This window comes from Oncorhynchus clarkii, chromosome 3 (genome assembly GCF_045791955.1).
Source record: "Oncorhynchus clarkii lewisi isolate Uvic-CL-2024 chromosome 3, UVic_Ocla_1.0, whole genome shotgun sequence".
NCBI lineage: Eukaryota > Metazoa > Chordata > Actinopteri > Salmoniformes > Salmonidae > Oncorhynchus > Oncorhynchus clarkii.
The window spans coordinates 18,929,391-18,952,807 of NC_092149.1; the positions used below are offsets into that span (position 1 = coordinate 18,929,391).

The window sequence follows — 23,417 nt, forward strand, 5'->3', positions numbered from 1 at the left end:
TTCCATTGTCTGTAGAAAAGCAATGGAATGAGAGCTGCCTCTCAAGTGAAAGCGCTTGACTGAGAATGAGGCTGTGGGCAGACCCCTTAGTCAAACATCTCCCATCCGACCCCCTTTCACATGAGCATCCTAAGATAACGTTCTAAAGACGGTTGACATCTAGTGGAAGCCTTAGGAAGTGCAAAATAACCCATATACCACTGTGTATTTCATAGGGGTGAGTTCAAATACTACAAACCTCCGATTTCCCACTTCCTGTTTGGATTTTTTTCTCAGGTTTTTGCCTGCCATATGAGTTCTGTTATACTCACAGACATCATTCAAACAGTTTAGAAACTTCAGAGTGTTTTCTATCCAAAATTAATAATAATATGCATATATTAGCATCTGGGACTGAGTAGGAGGCAGTTCACTCTGGGCACGCTATTCATCCAAAAGTGAAAATGCTGCCCCCTATCCCAAACAAGTTAAGAAGGAAAGAAATGAACACCTGTTAATTGAAATGCATTCCAGGTGACTACCACATGAAGATGGTTGAGAGAATGCCAACCTGTCATCAAGGCAAAGGATGGCTATTTGAAGAATCTCAAATTAAAAATAGATTTTGATTTGTTTAACCCTTTTATGGTTATTACATGGTTCCATATGTGTTATTTCGTAGTTTTGATGTCTTTGCTATTATTCTACAATGTAGAAAATAGTAAAAATAAAGAAAAACCCTTGAATGAGTAAGTGTTCTAAAACTTTTGACCGGTAATGTATATTGACAAAATCAGTATTTTGAAATAGCTCAATCCCTATGGAAATAAATAGATGCTGAAAATCTCAAAAAATAAGCTCACACACACGTATTCTATCCTCAGATTTTAAATGTTTATTTTATTTTAACCTTTATTTAACTAGGCAAGTCAGTTTAAGAACAAAGTATTATTTACAATGACGGCCTAGGAACAGTGGGTTAACTGCCTTGTTCAGAGGCAGAACGACAGATTTTTACCTTGTCAGCTCAGGGATTCAATCTAGCAGCCTTTCGGTTACTGGCCCAAAGCTCTAACCACTAGGCTACCTGCCGCCTCAACACACAATTGCAATAGACAGCTGGGGAAGTGTGAAACAAGCTATTGTTAAGTACTGGTTAGTATTTTGTGTATAATTGACATTTAGTAAAAACATTTCTAAATTATCCAAGCCATAGATAATAAACATAAGCCTTGTAAAAGATATAACACAAAGCCACAGCCCAAATAAGAATGTACCATTTTCTTTAGCCAATAGTACCATAAACCTACATCAAGCTAACAAATATATTATATATATATATATATGATAAACAGTTTGGTTTTAAAATATTAACATTTTAACCCAATGTAGCAGAACATATTATATAATATATAATAATATATATATATATGTATATATATATATATATATATATATATATATATATGTATATAATATATATAATATGTTCTGCTACATTGGGTTAAAATGTTAATATTTTACTGGAACCTTTGACAGACTGAGTACCACGGCCTCTTGGCCAGCTGACTTCCACATGCTTTCTGTTGTGTTCATACATTAGCATAGACTGCATCGTCTCCATCAACACACTCGTATGGGTCGCCATCCTCTTCAGTCTACAGGAAACCGGATCAGAGATACTATCATCAACAACACCTCTATTGTTTTTTATATCCTTTGAATTTAGAGCAAACTTTTCTCAGATCTCTACAGCAGCTGTAAATGTATGCAGTAGAACCACAGTACATACCTCCATGTTTCCATATACGTGATCGTTGGTGTAGTAGTTTGTGTGGATTTCACTGCTGGTGTCTGTCTGCTCTTTCCTGTGGATAGAGTTAGGACAACTCTCAGATGTATTCCCGTCATTTGATAAGACACTACAAGAGTAAATGTAGGCTAATGGGCTATAACAACTCAGCAGGATGTATACATTATGATCACAGATAGAACAGCCTGTAGAAAAATACCTTGATGGAGAGGGATGTGAAAAAGCACCCTTGGCTGTGTCCACGTCCTGCTTGCTGGTTACTGGCTGGTCACTACGACTCCTCCTACTGTTGAGAAAAATAATGTGAAGTTATCAAAACAAAACAAACAAACGCAAATCTATATAACTCCTTCCAAAAATAAATAAAATAGTAACTTACCCCTTCTTGTTCAATAGGCAAGCTGACATGGAAATTAGTATTACTACCACCACTAATGCAGCAATACCAATTGAAACGTACAGCATCAACTTCTTATCTGTCCAAAAACAAATAAATATGTTGTATTAATGTACCAATGATATCCTTTATGATGTTAATACTGTATGTAATACTTCATTTATGATGCACTTCCCCCACTGTACCTTTACCATTTGTGGACACAGTCAAGGACAAGGTGATATTGCCCTGTGTGTTGCTGGCATGGCAGTGGACGGTCTCGGAGAAGCCTAGTGCCCTCTGTAGGGTCACCATGGTAACTGACCCATGCCTCTCCACTCTGGTACTGGACTGGTTGGGCAGGGGTCCATCTGGAAGAGACCACTCCACGGAGCAGGGGGGCTCCGAGTCCACAATGCACAGACAGGTTACCATGGAGATGTCTGAAGTGCAGGCGGAGCCCACTTTGATATCAGGGGGGTCTGGGATGAGAATGATAAACAGTTTGGTTTTAACTGAACATGTAGTGCTACATCCTGAAGAGAATTGTCTTTATATTATATACACAGAAAGGACATGCTCCTTATTGACAGAATTGTGCCATCTACTTACACTCTACATTGAGTTTCAGTGGGCTGGAGTTGCCTTGTCCCTCTCTATTGGTGGCAGTGCAGTAGAGGGCTTCAGTGAGTCTGGTCACGTTCTCCAGTGTGATAGTAGGTCCAGTGGTGGGCAGAGGTCCTCTACTGTTGTGCCAGTGGTAGCTGTGGGCAGCAGGGTTACTGTCACTGAAGCATCTCAGCTCTACAGAGTCTCCTTCCTTCACACTGGACACTCCCTCAATCTTCACATCCACTGGGGCATCTATGATTAACATCATTAGTAAGAATGCTATTACTATGTAATAAACATCGTAAGACAAATTCAGTGGATCAACCACATGTTTTCAATCTATTTAGATTTCAAGAGGGAAGTTTGCCAAATCCAGGCTGTGGACAAAGTTAATGTTTCCTTTTCAAATAAGTTTATTTCTAGTAGAAAAAAAGAAGGAATGGAAGCGCTGCTAAGGTACACAATAGTAGATGTTGGTATCTAGCTGTGTTCAAATACTCATACTAACCACACTAACCATACTATTTGTGACGTAAATTGAGCATGTAGTATGCTTATTGGTCATAGTTTCGATTTAGTTGGTATTTCAAAAGTTCACGGATGTCATAATACATTTGCCAAAATATGAAGTATACACCCAGTGGACACTATTTTCGTACTTTTAGGGCCCATAATGCAATTGTTCAGAAAATGGGCGTGGCTTCACAAAATGGCAGAAAATATTGCTTTAACAAATTATGACAAATGTTAAGAAAATGTTGAGCAATGTAATAAAGTATTGACTTTTCAAATGAGTTACGCTACACGTTATGTTGGCTGACAATGTGTTGGCTATGCTTTTCTTACAAACCACATAGCATATCATTACAGCAGTAAGTACTACCGGTATGTTAGCTAGCTAGCTACCTCGTGAGTTTGCTACTAATCATGGAACTTGCCAGTATATTAACTACATTCTATCTAACTAACTATCCAACGTTTATAGACTTGATTATTTGTGTCATTCTTAGCTAAGTGATATAGTTGTTGTGCATTCTCAATGGACACAAATTCACTCTGGCTATCTTCTCCGATTTCAGAGCACTCTTGTCTGAGTGTGCCAGAGTGCAGAATAACTGATGAATTTACGAACCCTTAACACCTGTTTAATATGGCCGGTGTCAGTAAACGTCGGGAAAAAAGCATAATACATTTTTTTGCCAGCAACACAGTTATAGTCCCCAACGCTCTGGATAACATGAAAACAGCCTAACCAGCTCTGCTATGGCGACTAAAATGGTCATAGTGAGATGTTCTCTCATTTGTGTCTGGAAGTAGCTACCCAGTTAGCTTGTATGCTTGACTGCCATTGTTATGGTCAGAACGCTCTGCTCAACCCTACTCCTGGGCCAACTTGCGCTCAGTACACACCTAGATGTGAAACGCTCAGAATTTAGGAATGGACAATCTGACAACGCTCTGAATTTAACAACGCACTCTGGCACTCCAGATTGAATTTACGAACACAAAAATGTGTTCCAGTTTAAGGTTCCAGTTTAACAAAGTGTACTGTATGAACACAACAAGGTAGCAATTCCACTCAAGGCTAGGTTCATCAACAACTAAACTTCCCACGCAGGCGCACTCTTGACAGAGTGATAGCACCGTAATAACAGAAACATAGGGATACTTAAAACATGAACTTAACAATCTCCCTCTTTTCTTTAAAGACAAATAAAACATCAACAACATAATTAAATGTCCAAGTATTATTCAAGTTCCCCATTACAAATGGGGTTGTGTGACAGTTTTTATTTGTATTACTCAAGCTGCCACTTTCCATTACTGAGAGCCTGTAGCAGCATAAGACCAGATGCTCCTTTTTTAGTCAGACAGTCAGCAAGCTGTTCCTTTGTGGTCGACCACAGAATCCGCTGGATTCTCTGTGCTTGAATAAGTTCCTTGATGCTGCTAATCTCAAGACGAAGTCTTTTCTCTGTGACAGACTTGGTTGACTTCCCAGCATCAACTAATGAGTAGCTGTCAGTGATACAAACGACCGGTAGAATGTGCCGTTTTGTCTCACCAGTGGTAAGCTCTGAGAACAGAGTTGCAAGAAAGATCGCATTGTCAACTCCATCCGCAAGAGCAAGTGTTTCTCCAGCAAGTGTGCTTCGGACAACCCTTCTGATCCTTTTTGACTGCCAACAGATAGGTGAGAATCTTCCTCCTTCACCCATTAACACGATTAGATGTCCACCTTGTGTGCCTCCATCTGTAAGGTTCCCTAGCGGAGCATCACGGAAGACAACTAGTTTCAAAGAGTCATATTTTCCAACATGCTGAAACTTTAAAGTCACTTGTTGTGATTTCAGTTTACAAACAACTTTGTTTGCCTCATGAATGGTTTGTACAGTGGCGTGTTTTGTGTTAGATGCCAAGTTGCAACCATCAAACATTACATCAGGTCTACTCTGTCCCATAGAATTTGACCTATCTTTGACCTCAATTGATCAGCTTCAGTTCCACAGAGAGGAGAATTCCTTTGTACGGCTCTTGAAGAATCCATGTGGATGGGTTAAAGATTCTTGATATAGCTCTCCTGTTGCATCAGTATTGATCCACCAACTGTAATGAACTCTATGCCAACATAACAAAAATTATCATGCTCCTCACGGCCGACCTGGAAAACAGCTTTGAGGTGTGGAATCACAGTTGTAGCAAAGGTCTGTGAGCCACCCCATATAAAGTCATCAACATGACAGGCAAGTACTCCAGTCACATTGCAGTCTTGATCAAGCCAATAGAAGACTGCAGGATCCACTTGTGACATTTTTCCACCTGTACTCAGCATTGTTGCCTTGACTTTGTTGTACCAGTAGAGTGATGCATCTGCCAGTCCATACACACACTTTTTTAGTTTCTACAGTGTTCCTTCGCTTTTAGCTTCAGGTGGAGGTCGGATGTGAATGTCCCTTGACAGATCTGTTCCCTGCAAAACGCAGATTTGATGTCTATGGAATTAAGTTTCCATTTTTTTCTGGCAGATCACAGTCATCAGCAATCTGAGTGACTGTGAGGCGCATGTCGGTGAGTCTTTTGGGAGTTCTTTAGCAGCCAGCTCCTCAAAACCTCTAGCCACTGGACGTGTTTTAGGCACTATTCCAGATCCTTTAAGGGTATTAAGGGTACACACCCACCTTGTTGAGACACATTTTTGGCTGATGTCTTTGACTTCCTCAAACACTCAATTTTTCCTCCAATTACTGAGCTCATCTAGCTTAGCTGAGTCAAATGACACGTCCTTTGTTTCAAGTACATCATCATTTTGAAAGTCATTCTGTTTTTCTTGATTTTCCATTGGTTTAATTCTGAGATTATCTACAAGTGACAGGTCAGCTGACCCTGTTGTACCAGAAAGTGTAGCTGGTTCAGAGTACTGCAAGTTGTACCAGTTCTGGTGTTTTCCTTTGGCTTTACCTGCTTGTCCAATGATGGTTGCTGTATATGGAATACCACTTTCTCTGTCCACCTTTTTAACAGTTTGTCCAGTTTTCAGATTGGAACAACCATGTTGTCTTAACACATGTGGCTGTTGTTGAATGTTTTCCTCATTTGAATGCTCAACAGTATTATCTGTGGCATGGTTGAAGGTCTCTGCTCCATTTCCTGTGTCAGTTTCAGTGTCCATATCATTGGATGCGACATCTGGTAGGTTTGTGTCTGTTACTGTGTCCCTTTCCACAAACTTTAGTGATGCACCCTGACAATGGTGCCTCCGTGCCTCACAAATATCACCACACCATCTTGGCCAATGACTACTCCCGGTCCTTTCCACTCTTGACAGTCAACTCGTTTGTAGTACACTTTGTTTCCAGTTTCATACTTCTCATCGGTGGGTCGTAGCTGTTCACGCAGAGCCCTGCGAATTCTCTCTGAGCACTCTGCTTCAGTGAACGCTTTTCTCACTGCATGTAGTGCTGAAAGGTGCTTTGTGTTCATCAGAATCTCATTTTTACATGGACTCTGTGTGTAAGTTCAAGAGTCACTGGTTGTTTAAACATCACTGCCTTGTCATTTTTTATGTCTAGTACAGCCCCTGCCTTCTTGAGGGAAGCTTTGCTTAATAGTAAGGGGATATCTGTAGGAAATGGCACCCTCTTCTGGTTGTCTTGAGAACGTGACTTGTTGGTGCCTTTTCTCTGCTGCTCAGTGTAATATGCTGCTCCACTCACTTTCATTCAATCTGCTATTGGTGTGACAGACGTCTTTTCACCAAAAATGATTTTTAGTGCCGACTTCATTGATGCAAAAGTCAGCACAGTACAAGCAGTCAAAGCCAACTGTTTCTCCCTACCATCTAGACAGGCAGTATCTAGCAACTTGAAAGCTAACACTGCATCCGGGAGAACCATGTCGTACTTGTGCATCCTATTGTACCTCTGTTCGAAATCAATGATGTAGTCCGTCATTGCAACTGAAATATCTCTCGTAACACTGTCAAAGTTTGAATATGCCTCGTAGGCACGGTCTTTCTCTTCTTTAAGAAATATAGAATCCAGTGCTCTGATCAAAGTTCCCAAACCATCAATGTTGTTCAAATCCTCAACGCATATTTCCAGTGCTGTATCTCTCACTCTTCTCTCGAGTGATAATACCACCGCAAGTTCTTGCTTTTTCTCATCCAGATTAGTAACCCGTGTCCAGATTCCAAGTTAATTTTCCCAACTTTTGTACGACCTCTTCTCGTCGAAGTGAGGTGGCACATTGTTGTTATTAACCATCCTCTGCTACCAATGTTAAATCAAAATGACACCACGACAAGGTTCCAGTTTAACAAAGTTTACTATACCGTATGAACACACCACAAGGTAGCCAGCCATTCCACTCAAGGCTAGGTCCATCAACAACTAAACTTCCAGCGCAGGCGCACTCTTGACAGAGGGATAGCCCCTTAATAACAGAAATATAGGGATACTTACAACATGAACTTAACAGAGGTTGCATAGCAACATAATCAATTTCTGGTAGACAGGCGAAACGCTAGTATGCTCAACTGAAAGGATACTGTTTGTTTACATTATATTAAAATGAACTAATAGTATATAGTATGTAGGATATACTCATTAAGTATGTAGTATACAGTATGTTAGTATGGGCATTTCGAACACAGCTTCTGTTTTCACAGAAGTGAAAGTGTAAATCTACCATACAGTGTTGTTAACACACAGGTGTGGTCCACTTACATTTGACATTGAGAGTTTTCAAACTTTTCACTGTCTTCCCTCCCCTGTATGCTGCTGTGCAGACCAGAGACTGGTTGTGATCAGTGCTGCTGGGGCTAAAGGTCAGGGATGACGTCACTTCCCACTGGACATTGGTCAGCTGATGTGATTGGACACTGGGTGTTCCGGAGTGGCTCCAGGTTAGGAGAGGGGAATCAGATGGGCAGGAGTGAGACATAGAGCAGGAGGCAGAAACCACTTCCCCCACCTTCACCTCCTCCCTCACTGACAGAGAGGGGGGGTCTGGAGAGCCTGACATCAGCAAAGAGAAGAGAACAGTTATTGCAGTTCTTTTGAGGTATGCATCCACCAGTTATTGGGTCTGTCCTTTCAGCACTATAATTTAAATCAACAAGAAGCTATAGCTATCATTAGGGTAAATAATGGGATACAATAATACAACATTTGAATTTCTCCTTGTCAATTCTTCCCCTGGGGACTTACTGCTCACTGCAATGGAGACCGTGTCCTCTTTGTATGAATACTTGTTATGGTCTTCCATTTCAATCCTGAAAGTAAAGGATCCTTTGTCACTGTCATTGAGGGGGTCGATTCTGAGAGAGCAGTTCTTCTGCCGGAGGTCTCCCACCAGCTCTGTACGACCCCTGTAGTCTTTGATGATGTTGGAGCTGTCTGGGTGGTATATAGTATCATGGGTGCCTTTGAACCAGATGCCAGTGAATTCGGAGGGCTTCTTCTCTGGTTCTGGGTAGTTGAATGAGCAGGGAATCACGATGCATGAGCCCCGTAGGCCTGAGACGGACTTGGGCACCTCAGCAGTCCATGACGAGGCATCAACTCCCATCACTGAAAAAGCAGTAGGAAACAATTTAGTAAGAGCAGTTAGACATTCAACTGACCACACTGGTAAGTTTGAACAAATTCTATGAAATTCAAATGATTTACTACAGACAGTACATATTTGTTTTGACAAGGCAGCAGCTGCTCTTCCAGGAGTCCAGCAAAATAAAGGCAGTTTATACATAATATGTTGTGAAATCTTTTTTTTTTTAAGTGGGTGTGCTAAGGCCCCTACTCTACTATCACATATCTACAACACAAAATCCATGTGTATAGTGCGTATGTTATCGTGTGTTTGTGTGCATGCGTCTGTGCCTATGTCTTGTATTGGTTCACAGACCACGCTGTGTATTTGTAATTGTAATAAAATCTAATTTTACAGCTTGCATGAGTTACTTTATGTGGAATAATGTTCCATATAGTCATAGCTCTAGATAGTACTGTGCGCTTCCCATAGTCTGTTCTGTACCTGGGGACTGTGAAGAGACCTCTACTGACATGTCTTGTGAGGTATGCATGGGTGTACAAGCTGTGTGCCAGTAGTTCAAACAGACAGCTCGGTGCATTCAACATGTCAATAACTCTCAAAAATACAAGAAGTGATGAAGTCAATCTCTCCTCCACTTTGAGCCAGGCGAGATTGACATGCATATTATTAATGTTAGTGCTCTGTGTACATCCAAGGGCCAGCCGTGCTAAACTGTTCTGAGCCAATTGCAATTTTCCTAAGTCCCTCTTTGTGGCACCTGACGACACGATTGAACAGTAGTCCAGGTGCGACAAAACTATGGCCTGTATGACCTGCCTTGTTGATAGTGCAGTTAAGTGACTGTCTTACCTCCAAGCCAAAAGAAGTGAGTAAGAAAATGCCATGGTAATTTTTCAATCCCCATCCCTTCCTCTTAGTGCTGGACCTGCAGGAAAAATGAAATAATTACTCTCTCTTGCTTTTATCTTTCTTGCTATAGTCTCATATCCACCCTCCTACAGAGACAAAGTGCATTGATATATAAAGGAAAGATTACCATCATGCTTACACTACCCGTTTCTTAATTTTTCTTTATTTTTGGACTTCCCGTATTTTGTCTCTGACTAACGTTCGCTCTTCCCTTGAGGGTTAAGCCCCTAAAGTGTAATATCTTTGACAATATTTTTTTTTACATTGCCAAACTGAAAGGTTTTCAGAAGCTAAATGTCAAATCTCTTATAATTAGTATAAAATATTATAAGATTGTTACTGTACCTATCCCCATGTTAACTTTAGTCAGGGCTATTACTCACACTCAGTGCCACTAAATCTGCACAGAAGCATTAGGTTTTCGCAGAAATGGAAGTATAAATCTTCCAAACATTGTTGTTAACTCACAGAATTGTTCCACTTTAAATTTGACATCGAGAGTTTTAGACCTGTTCACTGTCTTCCCTCCCCTGAATGCTGCTGTGCAGACCAGAGGCTGGTTGTTATCACTGATGGTGGGGTTAAAGGTCAGGGATGATGTCACTTCCCACTGGCCGTTGGTCAGCTGCTGTGATTGGACACTGCGTGTTCCGGAGTGGTTCCAGGTGAGGAGAGGGGGATAAGATGGGCAGGAGTGAGACACAGAGCATGAGGCATATACCACTTCCCTCAACTTCACCTCTTCACTCACTGACAGAAAGCTGGGGTCTGGAGAGAGGAGAACAGTTATTGCAGAGACCAAAAAAATGTGGTTATATTTTTAGCTGATGTGGGAATGAGTACACAAGCATCCTATCAAACTGGGATAATGTTTTAGGTTACACGTGCAAGTATAAGAATCCTTGCCAGGGCATATACACTATGTTTTTAAAAATACATCTGATTATTTCACATGGAGAGATGTGGGAAGCTAAAAAGTCTATCTTGCACATTTTTGGGGGCCAGGCTAAAGCCAGCTAGCAAGGCTGCCAGCTAGCCTACTGGCTGGCTACTACCAACGGGCCAGGGTTCCAGTCAAGAAACATGGTTTCAATGATCACTATAGCTTTTCTTCGGTACTGCAGTTTAACTGATGCCCGGCCCAGAAAGGCAGTTTCAATACATGGCCTCATAGAGAAGTCAGATTTGAACATTCCTAATAAGACACTAAGTCATCACCTTTGTGCACAAAACATCCATTGAATTATTCAAATAAATGTCGCTGAGGCTTAACCATTTTTTTTACAGGGGGTGCAGGAATGTGTTTTGCCTGATTTAGCTGTTTCTGCTTATAATTTTCAACATTTTGGTAGGCTATTTGTTAGTCAACTTGTCTATAATTAGCTTTCAGTTTGGCTTGGATGCATATTTTATGTGGCTGAAATACTATCAGCTTTTATGACTCTGATAAAGATAGCACTTCTACAGTCGGTATCTAACTGCGCATTCGCATTCTCTCAAGATGCTGAAATAAATAAATAATATTTCTCAACTCTTGTTCCAGAGTCAAAATTTTGCTTACATTTGGTGTATAATTTTACTGCAAGAAATGCTTAATTCTGCAGGAGTTCAAATTAAGGCTATGTGAAAGGCTATAGACCGGCAGTCAGTGTCCACATTTCAGTTAAACCCATTTGAACTGTAGGCTATAGTTCCTTTCACTTATCATAGGTCTATTTGGAGTCTCCGTCTTGTGACTGTCGGACTAATATAGCACCTCACAGTCATCACACATAAATAACATAACCGATACTGCTTTCATCCTCTTTTACCACTTCCCACCCAAACTTTAAACCCTTCTCTTTATTTTCAACTCTCCATTTCCCAGCTTTTCTCTTATTGAATTAAACTTCGACATTGTAATTTTGTCTCTGTGGATCGACTTTAACTTTTTCTGCCCGATCCCAAAAGCATTTGGTGTGTTGGTTATTTGGCACGCAGACAGTTAGGGCCTACATTTTAGGATTAAGAACTAATGCCAGATAGCCTAAAATAATGAAAGAAAAACCTCAATGTAGTCTATAAACATAAATTGCAAAATAATTATACATTTTTAAGGTATTGTTTTTTCTTTATTCAATCCGCCCGCCACCCACCCTTCATCCACGCAGTCCCGCCCGCACAAATGTAACAGCGGGGACTGCGGGTTATGAGTCAACCCCTGCCAGTGATGTGTATTCATGGATGCCAAGGGAAGCCAGGCTTCCCCAAATGATTGACCAATTTATCTTTCATCTGTCTTCATAATTTTCAGACAATTTGCAAGACAAAATTGACATAAGTGCACATGCAAACACAAAAACACAGACAAACAGTACCATGGACACACACATGATATTTAGCAACATTGGACTAAATCGTTTTTGGTATCTTTAAGTTTGTTTTTAATGTATTAAACTATAGCCTTGTTGATTTGTTGCAATGGTGCTGGAATAGCGGAGCCAGTGCTCCTTTTCTTTGTGCTCACTTTTTGTGCTCACTTGGTTCTAAGTCAGTAGTTGTTGAAAACGTTAACTTGCTTGACCGTGCTCTACGGTTTTGTGATGAAACATGTGTAGTTGAATTGATTCTGGCACTGTGTGACTATGGTCTTTTTGTTTTCACGGCCTTATTGTATAGCACGGTGGCGTATGAACGACTGGGAGAGAGAATAAAGTAGACGGCACACATCAAACATTTGATTTATGACCCTATGTCAGGATGACATGTACATGCCCATATTTGGGCATCCTGTCAGGACATCCTGGCGGGAACTTATCACGTGCTTATGCCCATATATGGGCATCCTGTTCCTGTTCTCACGCGTTAGAGGGTGTGCTAATTTATGCATATATTGCATCTATTCCTTTGAAGTTGTCATGATGATTGATGTCTAGGGACCTCTTTGAACTGGGGGGGATGTGTTGGAACATTTCAAAGAGTATGGCCCCCCCACCTCCTGTTTTATTGACCTTACGGCTGTTGTCTATGAAACAGGGATGTCCGGGGGTATTGGGTGTGCCAGACGCATTATAAATAAAGTCCAGAACAAGACATGCGGCCCCAGAACACTAAACAAGATTTTAAAAATAAAACCCAGAATATTAAACAGAAAATTATGTTTCCTAGGCCAATTCTCAGGGTGCTATGCGTCTCTTGTCATGAACCCAATGACAAAAGCCTCAAGGAAGTTTTGTGTGAGACCCCAGAATGTTTTAAAAGAGTTTTGGGTACGAGTGAGGGACATATGTCTTACATATTCCAACCTGAGGAATCTACGGTTAAGAGTTTCACAGACAGCGGCCCCAAACCCCTTTATCAGGCAAAACCCAGGGAGTTTTTCTCAGGCGCTGTGGATGAGAGAATTACTTAATCTTGGAACTACCGCTCCCGGATCCGGGAGAATTGTCATCAACTGACACTAATTAGCATTACGCAACGGACAAAAAATATTACAAAAAAATATTCATATTCGTGAAATCACAAGTAAAATGTATTGAAACACAGCTTAGCCTTTTGTTAATCACCCTGTCATCTCAGATTTTGAAATTATGCTTTACAGAAAAGCAAGACAAGCATTTGTGTAAGTTTATCGATAGCCTAGCATAGCATTATGCCTAGCTAGCAGCAAGCAGCTTGGTCACGAAAATCAGAAAAGCAATAAAATTAAATCGTTTACATTTGATGAGCTTCGGATGTTTTCACTCACGAGACTCCCAGTTAGATAGCAAATGTTCCTTTTTTCCATAAAGATTATTTTTGTAGCCGAAATAACTCCGTTTGTTCTTTATGTATGGCTGAGAAATCGACCGGAAATTGCGGTCAATTTCGCCGGAAAATATTCCAAATTAGATCCATAATATCGACAGAAACATGGCAAACATTTTTTACAATCAATCCTCAAGGTGTTTTTCAAATATCTATTCGGTAATACACTGCTCAGAAAAAATGAAGGGAACACTAAAATAACACATCCTAGATCTAAATGAATGAAATATTCTTATTAAATACTTTTTTCTTTACATTGTTGAATGTGCTGACAACAAAATCACACAAAAATGATCAATGGAAATCAAATTTATCAACCCATGGAGGTCTGGATTTGGAGTCACACTCAAAATGAAAGTGGAAAACCACACTACAGGCTGATCCAACTTTGATGTAATGTCCTTAAAACAAGTCAAAATGAGGCTCAGTAGTGTGTGTGGCCTCCACGTGCCTGTATGACCTCCCTACAACGCCTGGGCATTCTCCTGATGAGGTGGCGGATGGTCTCCTGAGGGATCTCCTCCCAGACCTGGACTAAAGCATCCACCAACTCCTGGACAGTCTGTGGTGCAACGTGGCGTTGGTGGATGGAGCGAGACATGATGTCCCAGATGCTCAATTGGATTCAGTTCTGGGGAACGGGCGGACCAGTCCATAGCATCAATGCCTTCCTCTTGCAGGTCCTGCTGACACACTCCAGCCACATGAGGTCTAGCATTGTCTTGCATTAGGAGAAACCCAGGGCCAACCGCACCAGCATATGGTCTCACAAGGGGTCTGAGGATCTCATCTCGGTACCTAATGGCAGTCAGGCTACCTCTGGCGAGCACATGGAGGAATGCCACCCCACACCAAGACTGACCCACCGCCAAACCGGTCATGCTGGAGGATGTTGCAGGCAGAAGAACGTTCTCCACGGCGTCTCCAGAATGTCACGTCTGTCACATGTGCTCAGTGTGAACCTGCTTTCATGTGAAGAGAAACTTGGTGTTCTCTGGCAAATGCCAAACGTCCTGCACAGTGTTGGGCTGTAAGCACAACCCCCACCTGTGGACGTTGGGCCCTCATACCACCCTCATGGAGTCTGTTTCTGACCGTTTGAGAAGACACATGCACATTTGTGGCCTGCTGGAGGTCATTTTGCAGGGCTCTGGCAATGCTCCTCCTGCTCCTCCTTGCACAAAGGCGGAGGTAGCGGTCCTGCTGCTGGGTTGTTGCCCTCCTACGGCCTCCTCCACGTCTCCTGATGTACTGGCCTGTCTCCTGGTAGCACCTCCATGCTCTGGACACTACGCTGACAGACAACAGCAAACCTTCTTGCCACAGCTCGCATTGATGTGCCATCCTGGATGAGCTGCACTACCTGAGCCACTTGTGTGGGTTGTAGACTCCGTCTCATGCTACCACTAGAGTGAATGCACCGCCAGCATTCAAAAGTGACCAAAACATCAGCCAGGAAGCATAGGAACTGAGAAGTGGTCTGTGGTCACCACCTGCAGAACCAATCCTTTATTGGGGTGTCTTGCTAATTGCCTATAATTTCCACCTGTTGTCTATTCCATGTGCACAACAGCATGTGAAATTTATTGTCAATCAATTCCTACGTGGACAGTTTGATTTCACAGAAGTGTGATTGACTTGGAGTTACAGTGTGTTGTTTAAGTGTTCCCTTAATTTCTTTGAGCTGTGTATATCAACCGGGTCAGTTGGCTTCTTAGTAGGAGCGAGAGAAACAATGGCCGCATTTGTCATTTACGCACATATCACTCTGAGAACCACCAGCTGACCACTTACGTAATGTTGTCGCTCACGCTCATTTTTTAAAATAAAAGCCTGAAACTATGTCTTGTGACACTAGACACATTAGGGAAGCCATAGAAAAAGGAATATGGTTGATATCCCTTTCACTGCTCAATAGGGACGCGTAGGAACGCAGAGGTTTCTAAATAAGAGTCACTTCCTGATTGGATTTTTCTCAGGCTTTCGCCTGCAATATCAGTTATGTTATACTCACATACAATATTTTTATAGTTTTGGAAACTTTAGAGTGTTTTTTATCCTAAGCAGTCAATTATATGCATATTCTATTATCTGGTCCTGAAAAATAGCCTGTTTACTTTGGGAACATTATTTTTCCAAAAATGAAACTAGTGCCCCCTAGTTTCAAGAGGTTAACCTCTTTGATCTCTAGGGGCGTTATTTCATTTTTGGATAAAAAACGTTCCCGTTTTAAGCGCGATATTTTGTCACGAAAAGATGCTCGACTATGCATATTCTTGAGTTTTTGAAAGAAAACACTCTGAAGTTTCAGAATCTGCAAAGATATTGTCTGTAAGTGCCCCAGAACTCATTCTACAGGCGAAATCAAGATGATGCGTCAACCAGGAAATGAGCAGAATTTCTGAAGCTCTGTTTTCCATTGTCTCCTTATATGGCTGTGATTGCGCAAGGAATGAGCCTACACTTTCTGTCGTTCCCCCAAGGTGTTAGCAGCATTGTGACATATTTGTAGGCATATCATTGGAAGATTGACCATAAGAGACTACATTTTCCAAGTGTCCGCCTGGTGTCCTGCGTGGAATTCGGTGCGCAATTGCCAGCTGCTTGTACTTTTCCATTTGATTGAGGGGAGAAACCATGCTTCCAAGAACGATATATCAATGAAGAGATATGTGAAAAACACCTTGAGGATTGATTCTAAACAACGTTTGCCATGTTTTCAGTCGATATTATGGAGTTAATTTGGAAAAAAGTTCGCGTTTTCAGGACTGAATTTTCGGGTTTTTTTGGTAGCCAAATGTGATGTATAAAACGGAGCTATTTCTAATACACAAAGAATATTTTTGGAAAAACTGAGCATCTGCTATCTAACTGAGAGTATCCTCATTGAAAACATCAGAAGTTCTTCAAAGGTAAATGATTTTATTTGAAGGCTTTTATGTTTTTGTTGAAATGTTGCGTGCTGGATGCTAACGCTAATGCTAACGCTAAATGCTACGCTAGCTAGCTACTTTTACACAAATTATTGTTTTCCTATGGTTGAGAAGCATATTTTGAAAATCTGAGATGACAGTGTTGTTTACAAAAGGCTAAGCTTGAGAGATGGCATATTTATTTCATTTCATTTGCGATTTTCATGAATAGTTAACGTTGCGTTATGGTAATGAGCTTGAGTCTGTATTCCTGATACCGGATCCGGGATGGGGAGATCAGAGAGGTTAAATAAATGGTTTTAAAATTGTATCTCACCCTTTAACGAAAAGGGGATCTCTCGTTTTCTCTCTCGCCCCGGTCTGTCGCTGAGAAATGCAATGTCTTAAAAAAACAATGCATTATTTTATAGTCTTTCCTACAACAGTATGTTATAAACATTAAAGGTTATTAAAGTTTAGTACTGTGTGTGGTAATGATGTACAACTGTAGGCCAACAATGTTTATACATAAAACATTTGTGCATGTTTAAATATTGCGCAGTAAAATTGGGTAATTAATTCTAAAATGTCTTAAAAAGGTTTGTACTAAATATTTTGGAATTAAATAAAGGAATTTAAAACAGTATCTCACCTTTTAACGATAGGAATATGTCCTTTCCATCTATCATCAAGCATGTCCCGGAGAAAAAGGCTTTCGGAAAAGCCATGTGCCTGCGCGGGTGTGCGTGTGCCGGGCCAGGAGGAGTGTGTGTTTCAAAAACAAAAGGAGTGGGGGTGTGTGTCTCTGTAGGGGTCGTTTGAAACCAAGGTTTGGACTACCATGCAAACTGTATGTCCAGATATCTGCCTACCCACCATTAAAAAGTGTGGCGGCGTCTCTTAAAATGGGCACTTTCGATTCATTAACACATATCCGAATTTATCTCACCCCAGAGGATTTGGGGGCTAAAAGCCAAACACCCCAGAGGATGTGGGGGCTAAAAAGTTAAACACTCCCGTTGTGTCTTTACTATCATTAACTGAAGACTGATAGTTTTTATCAAAGATTCTCTGTAATTAGTTACTATGCGATCAACTGATTAATCATGTAACTAATAAACTATGAAATCGGGGCACCAAGGAAAAATATTCAGATTACAAAGTTATCATTTTCTAAAATAACTTTTCAGATATTTTCATATCTGATCAATTAGTCTTCGAATTAATGAACTATTTACTTTACCTCACGTTAGTCTCATTCCAAACGTTGTAAATAGTTGGTTATCTGCACGAACCCAGTCTTCACTATGAGTCATCCATACATAAATTGTCTTAAATAATTTATTTATTACTAACTAAGTAAATCACAGAAATGCATAAACAAACAGTAAATATGTTTACATGAAATGATAGAATATGCCCTAGTGGGCTGAACCGGCATGGCAGTTTGTTAGACAAAAAGGGGGGAAGTGGGGGTCGACTAAGAAGTCACTACAGAGTTAATTCTAACAATTAAAATGCTAATCCCTTACACATTAGGGAACAATTGCAATCAATATATATATTTACTCTCAGTGTGTCGTCTTGATCGCTGGTGAAAAGTTGTTCTTTTGTAGAATGGTCCGTCTCCCTCTCTCCCTCTCTCTTTCTGTCTTGGTTAGAGGGGATAGTTCAAAATGACATTCGTTATAGAATGAATGTTTCGGCGGTTGTCGTTCTTCGCGTTCAATGATACAGAATTCCTAGCTGCAGACTAGTAATCAATATCAAAGACTTGTTCTTATTCTGTCGGTATCGATAGTCTAAGAGTTTAACCACATGGTATGGTTAAAAGATTCTACAACCTTTAGCCATCTCGTAATTGAGGTAAGCTTGGTCTACAACCCTCCCCTAATGGAGAAAAACATGGTCTGCTGATCATTTCTCAAAGGTGGGTTTTTATTCAGAATGGCAGAAGAGGGCTGTCCCAGGATGTCTGACCCTAACTGGGCTCAGGGGCGGTCCTCTGATGTAGTTCAAATCAAAAGGGAATTTTATTTTTCTTCATTAAACAGTCCACAATCATATTACACCATTATACCAACAGTATCATCCTCACTCATTCAACAATTAGATGTAAACCTCATATCTGAGGCTATTATATAAACAGCGTTATGGTAATGTAGCCACACCGTCTCTCTTGAGCTTCCCAAATTGTGACAAACGCACCATTTCGTAGCGGGATTCTTCACCGATCTTTTACACTTTCTCCGGAACATGAATCTTGTTCTTACCTCAAGTTCTGTGAGGTGGAAGGATTTCCTTTGTCTCCATGAAAAACTACTTTCTATAACTGTGTGTCCACGAGCAGGGTCTTCCTTAGGAATTTACGACCTCACTCTGCCCACAGCAGTCTGGTTGTAGAAGCAGAGAGCGGGGCATGGTGCTTGCTGTACTCAAAGAGGGCAACATCATGACACTCCAGATGAATACAATATAGCGAGACAGCCCCCTAGGGTTTAAAACATTGTTATTTCTAATCAGCGCATAATATAAATTTACATCGGACAACCCCCAAGCTGCTACCCCTCAGGATGTAGGAAATCAAAAGGCAATACCTGCAGACAAAATGTCTCGACATCCCCTCCTGTTGCTTTAATTCACTGCCTTTGTTCTCTAAAACATTCTGGGGGTACTCCAGGCCCATTTTATGGCATACAGGATATTGCCCGAAAAAAAAGCCACCACAGCTCTGTAAACTCATTCTGTACTATCTCTGTTAGGGACACTACCGCGGAATGAGGCTTTAGCGCAACTACAAACACCCGGCCAACAGTTAAAAGATCATCAGTGAATCCCTCCTAATGGCGCTTTCTGAAGGTGAGTTAGTGAAAATAATATATTTTAAGATTTGGAGGTGGGGAATTGTTGAATATTATTTATATTATTGTAATATTAAACAGGAGTTATATGTGTTTTAAACGGGGGCAATGCACGTATAAGTTAAAAATGTATATAGGATAAATAACTGTTAATATTATCTAACGTTTGTAGGTTCTCCATCATTTACGCAGCTGCTCAGAGGTTTAAACGATCTGGAACAGATTGGCATGCAGCCAATCCCCATCACACTATTTCTGACATTAGTCCAATAATCACATACACAAGAATATTTATACATTAAAAAACACAAAGTGTGCACTCTATATTAAAAGCTATTTTTGTGTTTACAGCCAACATACAGCCAAGAAGGATAACGGGCTCCTTATGGATCCTGAACGACTTCGTTGGAGCAGATGACACATCCGATGACACAGATGCAATTCTCCCGTTCTGTGCGAACATTTTTTCAAACACACCGAGAACAGAGGATTTAAACGTCCCGCCAACTCCCCCGGGAACCTCCACCCCCTCACTACATATTCCAGACCCAAACAAGCAACGCACAACACGGGCTCTAGTACATTGCTCAGAATCCACCCCTCCAGAAAAGTACTACTGGGCAGGGAACTTGCAGCTTCACGAGCCGGCGCTCCATGGACACGGTATGAAGCCATTATATATATATATATATATATTATTAGTTATACATTTTTTGGGCATGAGTATATGTTAAAACTGTCACGACTTCTGCCGAAGTCGTTGCCTCTCCTTGTTCGGGCGGTGCTCGGCGTTCCGACGTCACCGGTCTTCTAGCCATCATTGATCCTTTTTTTCATTTTCCATTGGTTTTGTCTTGTCTTCCCATACACCTGTTTTCAATCCCATTCATTACCTGTTGTGTATTTAACCCTCTGTTTCCCCTCATGTCTTTGTCAGAGATTGTTATATTTGTCAGTGTAGTGTGATTGTTGTATAGGTGTGCGTCGGGTCCTCGTACCCATGTTTATGTACATTTAGTGTTATGGAGCATACTCCGTGGACTTTATTAAAAGACTCCATTTTACACTCCATTTGACTCTCCTGCGCCTGACTTCCCTGCCACCTATTACACCTACGCATGACAGAATCTCTGACCAATATATGAAGTCAGCAGGAGAGGACACTATGCCCATGGAGCTGGAGGAACGCGTTCAGGAACAAGCTAGGGAGCTTGACGTTATCAGCTCCTTCATGGATCACATTGTCATGAAAATGGATCGCTGGGAGAGACAGGGAGTTTCTCCAGCGCCACCACCACCACAACCGGAATCTCCCGTGAACGATTTTTCCTCTCCGGAATCGAGGATCCATCCCTACCTAGGGGATACAACGGAGATACTGCCGGCTGCCAGGGTTTCCTCCTTAAACTGAACTTGTATCTAGCCACGGCCTCCCCAGTACCATCTGACCGTGAGAAGAGTTACGCCCTCGTCTCATGCCTCACCGGGAAAGCCCTGGAATGGGCCAGCGCTGTGTGTAGTAGGGAGGATGCGGCGCTGGACCATTTTGAGGAGTTCACCCGCCAATTCCGGATAGTATTCGATCACCCACCTGAAGGCAAAGCAGCGGGTGAGCTTCTCTATCATCTGAGGCAGGAGACGAGGAGTGCACAGGATTTTGCTTTGGAGTTTAGGACCTTGGCTGCCGGCGCTGGATGGAGCGACAGGGCCCTGATCGACCATTACCGTTGTAGTCTACGCGAGGACGTCCGTCGGGAGCTGGCCTGTAGAGACACCACCCTCACCTTCGACCAGCTGGTGGACATGTCCATCAGGCTGGACAACATGCTGGCTACTCGTGGACGTCTAGATCGGGGTCTGGTTGTTCCATCCTCCCGCACCCTCTCTCCCGAACCTATGGAATTGGGAGGGATGGTGCGCAGGGAGACCGGAGGGGGTTCCCGCTCGAGCACCATTCAAGGTCGCAGAGAGCACACTGCTGGTCGGTGCCGGGTTGGTTCCTCTGGGAATAGAGAGGGCAGGCAGGGCATTCTGGCGTCACCCCAGGTGAGTAGGCACCATTCTCACCCAGAGCCCTCTGCTGCACTAATGTTTGTCTCTGTCTCTTTTCCTGATTTGTCACTGCATTCCCAGTATAAGGCGCTAGTAGATTCGGGTGCGGCTGGGAATTTCATTAATAAAAGTCTAGCTCATAGTTTAGGGATCCCTATTGTTCCTGTGGATATGCCTTTCCCTATTCATGCCTTAGATAGTCGACCATTAGGGTCAGGGTTTATCAGGGAGGTAACCGCACCTTTGTGTATGATAACGCAGGAGGGTCACAAGGAGAAGATTAGTCTTTTCCTTATTGATTCTCCTGCGTATTCTGTGGTGCTAGGCCTACCCTGGTTAGTTTGTCATAACCCCACTGTTTCTTGGCCACAGAGGGCTCTCACAGGGTGGTCGCGAGAATGCTCAGGTAGGTGTTTAGGGGTTTCCGTTGGTGCTACTACGGTGGAAAGTCCAGACCAGGTCTCCACCGTGCGCATTCCCCCCGAATATGCCGATTTGGCTCTCGCCTTCTGTAAAAAGAAGGCGACTCAATTACCACCCCATCGACTGGGGGATTGTGCGATAGATCTCCTGGTAGACGCTGCATATCCCAAGAGTCACGTGTATCCCCTGTCACAAGCGGAGACGGAGGCTATGGAGACATATATCTCTGAATCCCTGCATCAGGGGTTCATTCAGCCATCCATTTCACCCGTCTCTTCGAGTTTCTTTTTTGTGAAAAAAAAGGATGGCGGTTTACGCCCGTGCGTTGATTATCGAGGTCTTAATAAAATCACAGTGAAATATAGTTACCCGCTACCTCTGATCAATACGATTATTGAGTTAATGCACGGGGCACGTTTTTTCACAAAATTGGATCTCAGGAGTGCGTACAATCTGGTGCGTATTAAGAAGGGTGATGAGTGGAAGACGGCATTTAGCACCACCTCAGGTCATTATGAGTACCTGGTCATGCCATATGGGTTGATGAATGCTCCATCAGTTTTCCAATCATTTGTAGATGAGATCTTCAGGGACCTGCACGGGCAGGGTGTAGTGGTGTATATCGATGATATTCTGATATACTCTGCTACACGCGCCGAGCATGTGTCCCTGGTGCGCAGGGTGCTTGGTTGCCTGTTGGAGCATGATCTATATGTCAAGTCTGAGAAATGCTTGTTTTTCCAACAATCCATCTCCTTCCTAGGGCATCGGATTTCCACTTCAGGAGTGGAGATGGAGAGCGACCGCATTACAGCCGTGCGTAATTGGCCGACTCCAACCACGGTAAAGGAGTTGCAGCGTTTTTTGGGGTTTTCCAATTACTACCGGAGGTTTATCCGGGGTTTTGGTCAGGTGGCAGCTCCCATTACCTCACTGCTAAAGGGGGGCCCGGTGCGCTTGCGGTGGTCGGCTGAGGCGAACAGGGCTTTTGAGCACCTGAAGACTCTGTTTACTTCGGCGCCTGTGCTGGCTCATCCGGATCCCTCTTTGCCATTCATAGTGGAGGTGGACGCATCCGAAGCTGGGATAGGAGCAGTGCTCTCTCAGCGTTCGGGTACGCCACTGAAGCTTCGCCCCTGTGCTTTCTTTTCTAAGAGGCTCAGCCCGGCGGAGCGAAACTATGATGTGGGGAACCGGGAGCTGTTAGCTGTCGTAGAAGCTTTGAAGGTGTGGAGGCATTGGCTTGAGGGGGCTAAACACCCTTTTCTCATCTGGACTGACCACCGCAATCTGGAGTATATCCGGCAGGCAAAGAGATTGAATCCTCGCCAGGCAAGGTGGGCCATGTTTTTCACTCGTTTTGTGTTTACTCTTTCTTACAGACCAGGCTCCCAGAACGTTAAGGCAGACGCATTGTCTCGGCTGTATGACACAGAGGAGCGGTCCATGGATCCCACTCCCATACTCCCAGCTTCGTGTTTTGTGGCGCCAGTAGTGTGGGAGCTGGACGCGGACATTGAGCGGGCGTCACGTGCAGAGCCTTCTCCCCCTGAGTGTCCAGCTGGTCGTCTGTACGTTCCGTCTGCTGTCCGCGACCGATTGATATATTGGGCTCACACGTCACCCTCCTCTGGTCATCC

At 42.5% G+C, this 23,417-nt stretch overlaps 1 protein-coding gene across 1 annotated transcript; it reads right to left on the reverse strand.

Moving 5' to 3' along the window:
- Positions 1 to 2,654: 2,654 nt before the first annotated feature.
- Positions 2,655 to 9,892, reverse strand: LOC139405796 (myelin-associated glycoprotein-like). The gene is made up of 5 exons (XM_071148221.1): positions 9,871 to 9,892; positions 9,684 to 9,759; positions 8,489 to 8,851; positions 8,006 to 8,296; positions 2,655 to 3,032 (listed from the first exon to the last, which is right to left on the reverse strand). Exons 2-5 carry the CDS (start codon positions 9,736 to 9,738, stop codon positions 2,773 to 2,775), a joined length of 969 nt encoding a protein of 322 aa, XP_071004322.1. The 5' UTR covers positions 9,739 to 9,759; positions 9,871 to 9,892; the 3' UTR covers positions 2,655 to 2,772.
- Between the last annotated feature and the right edge of the window lie 13,525 nt (positions 9,893 to 23,417).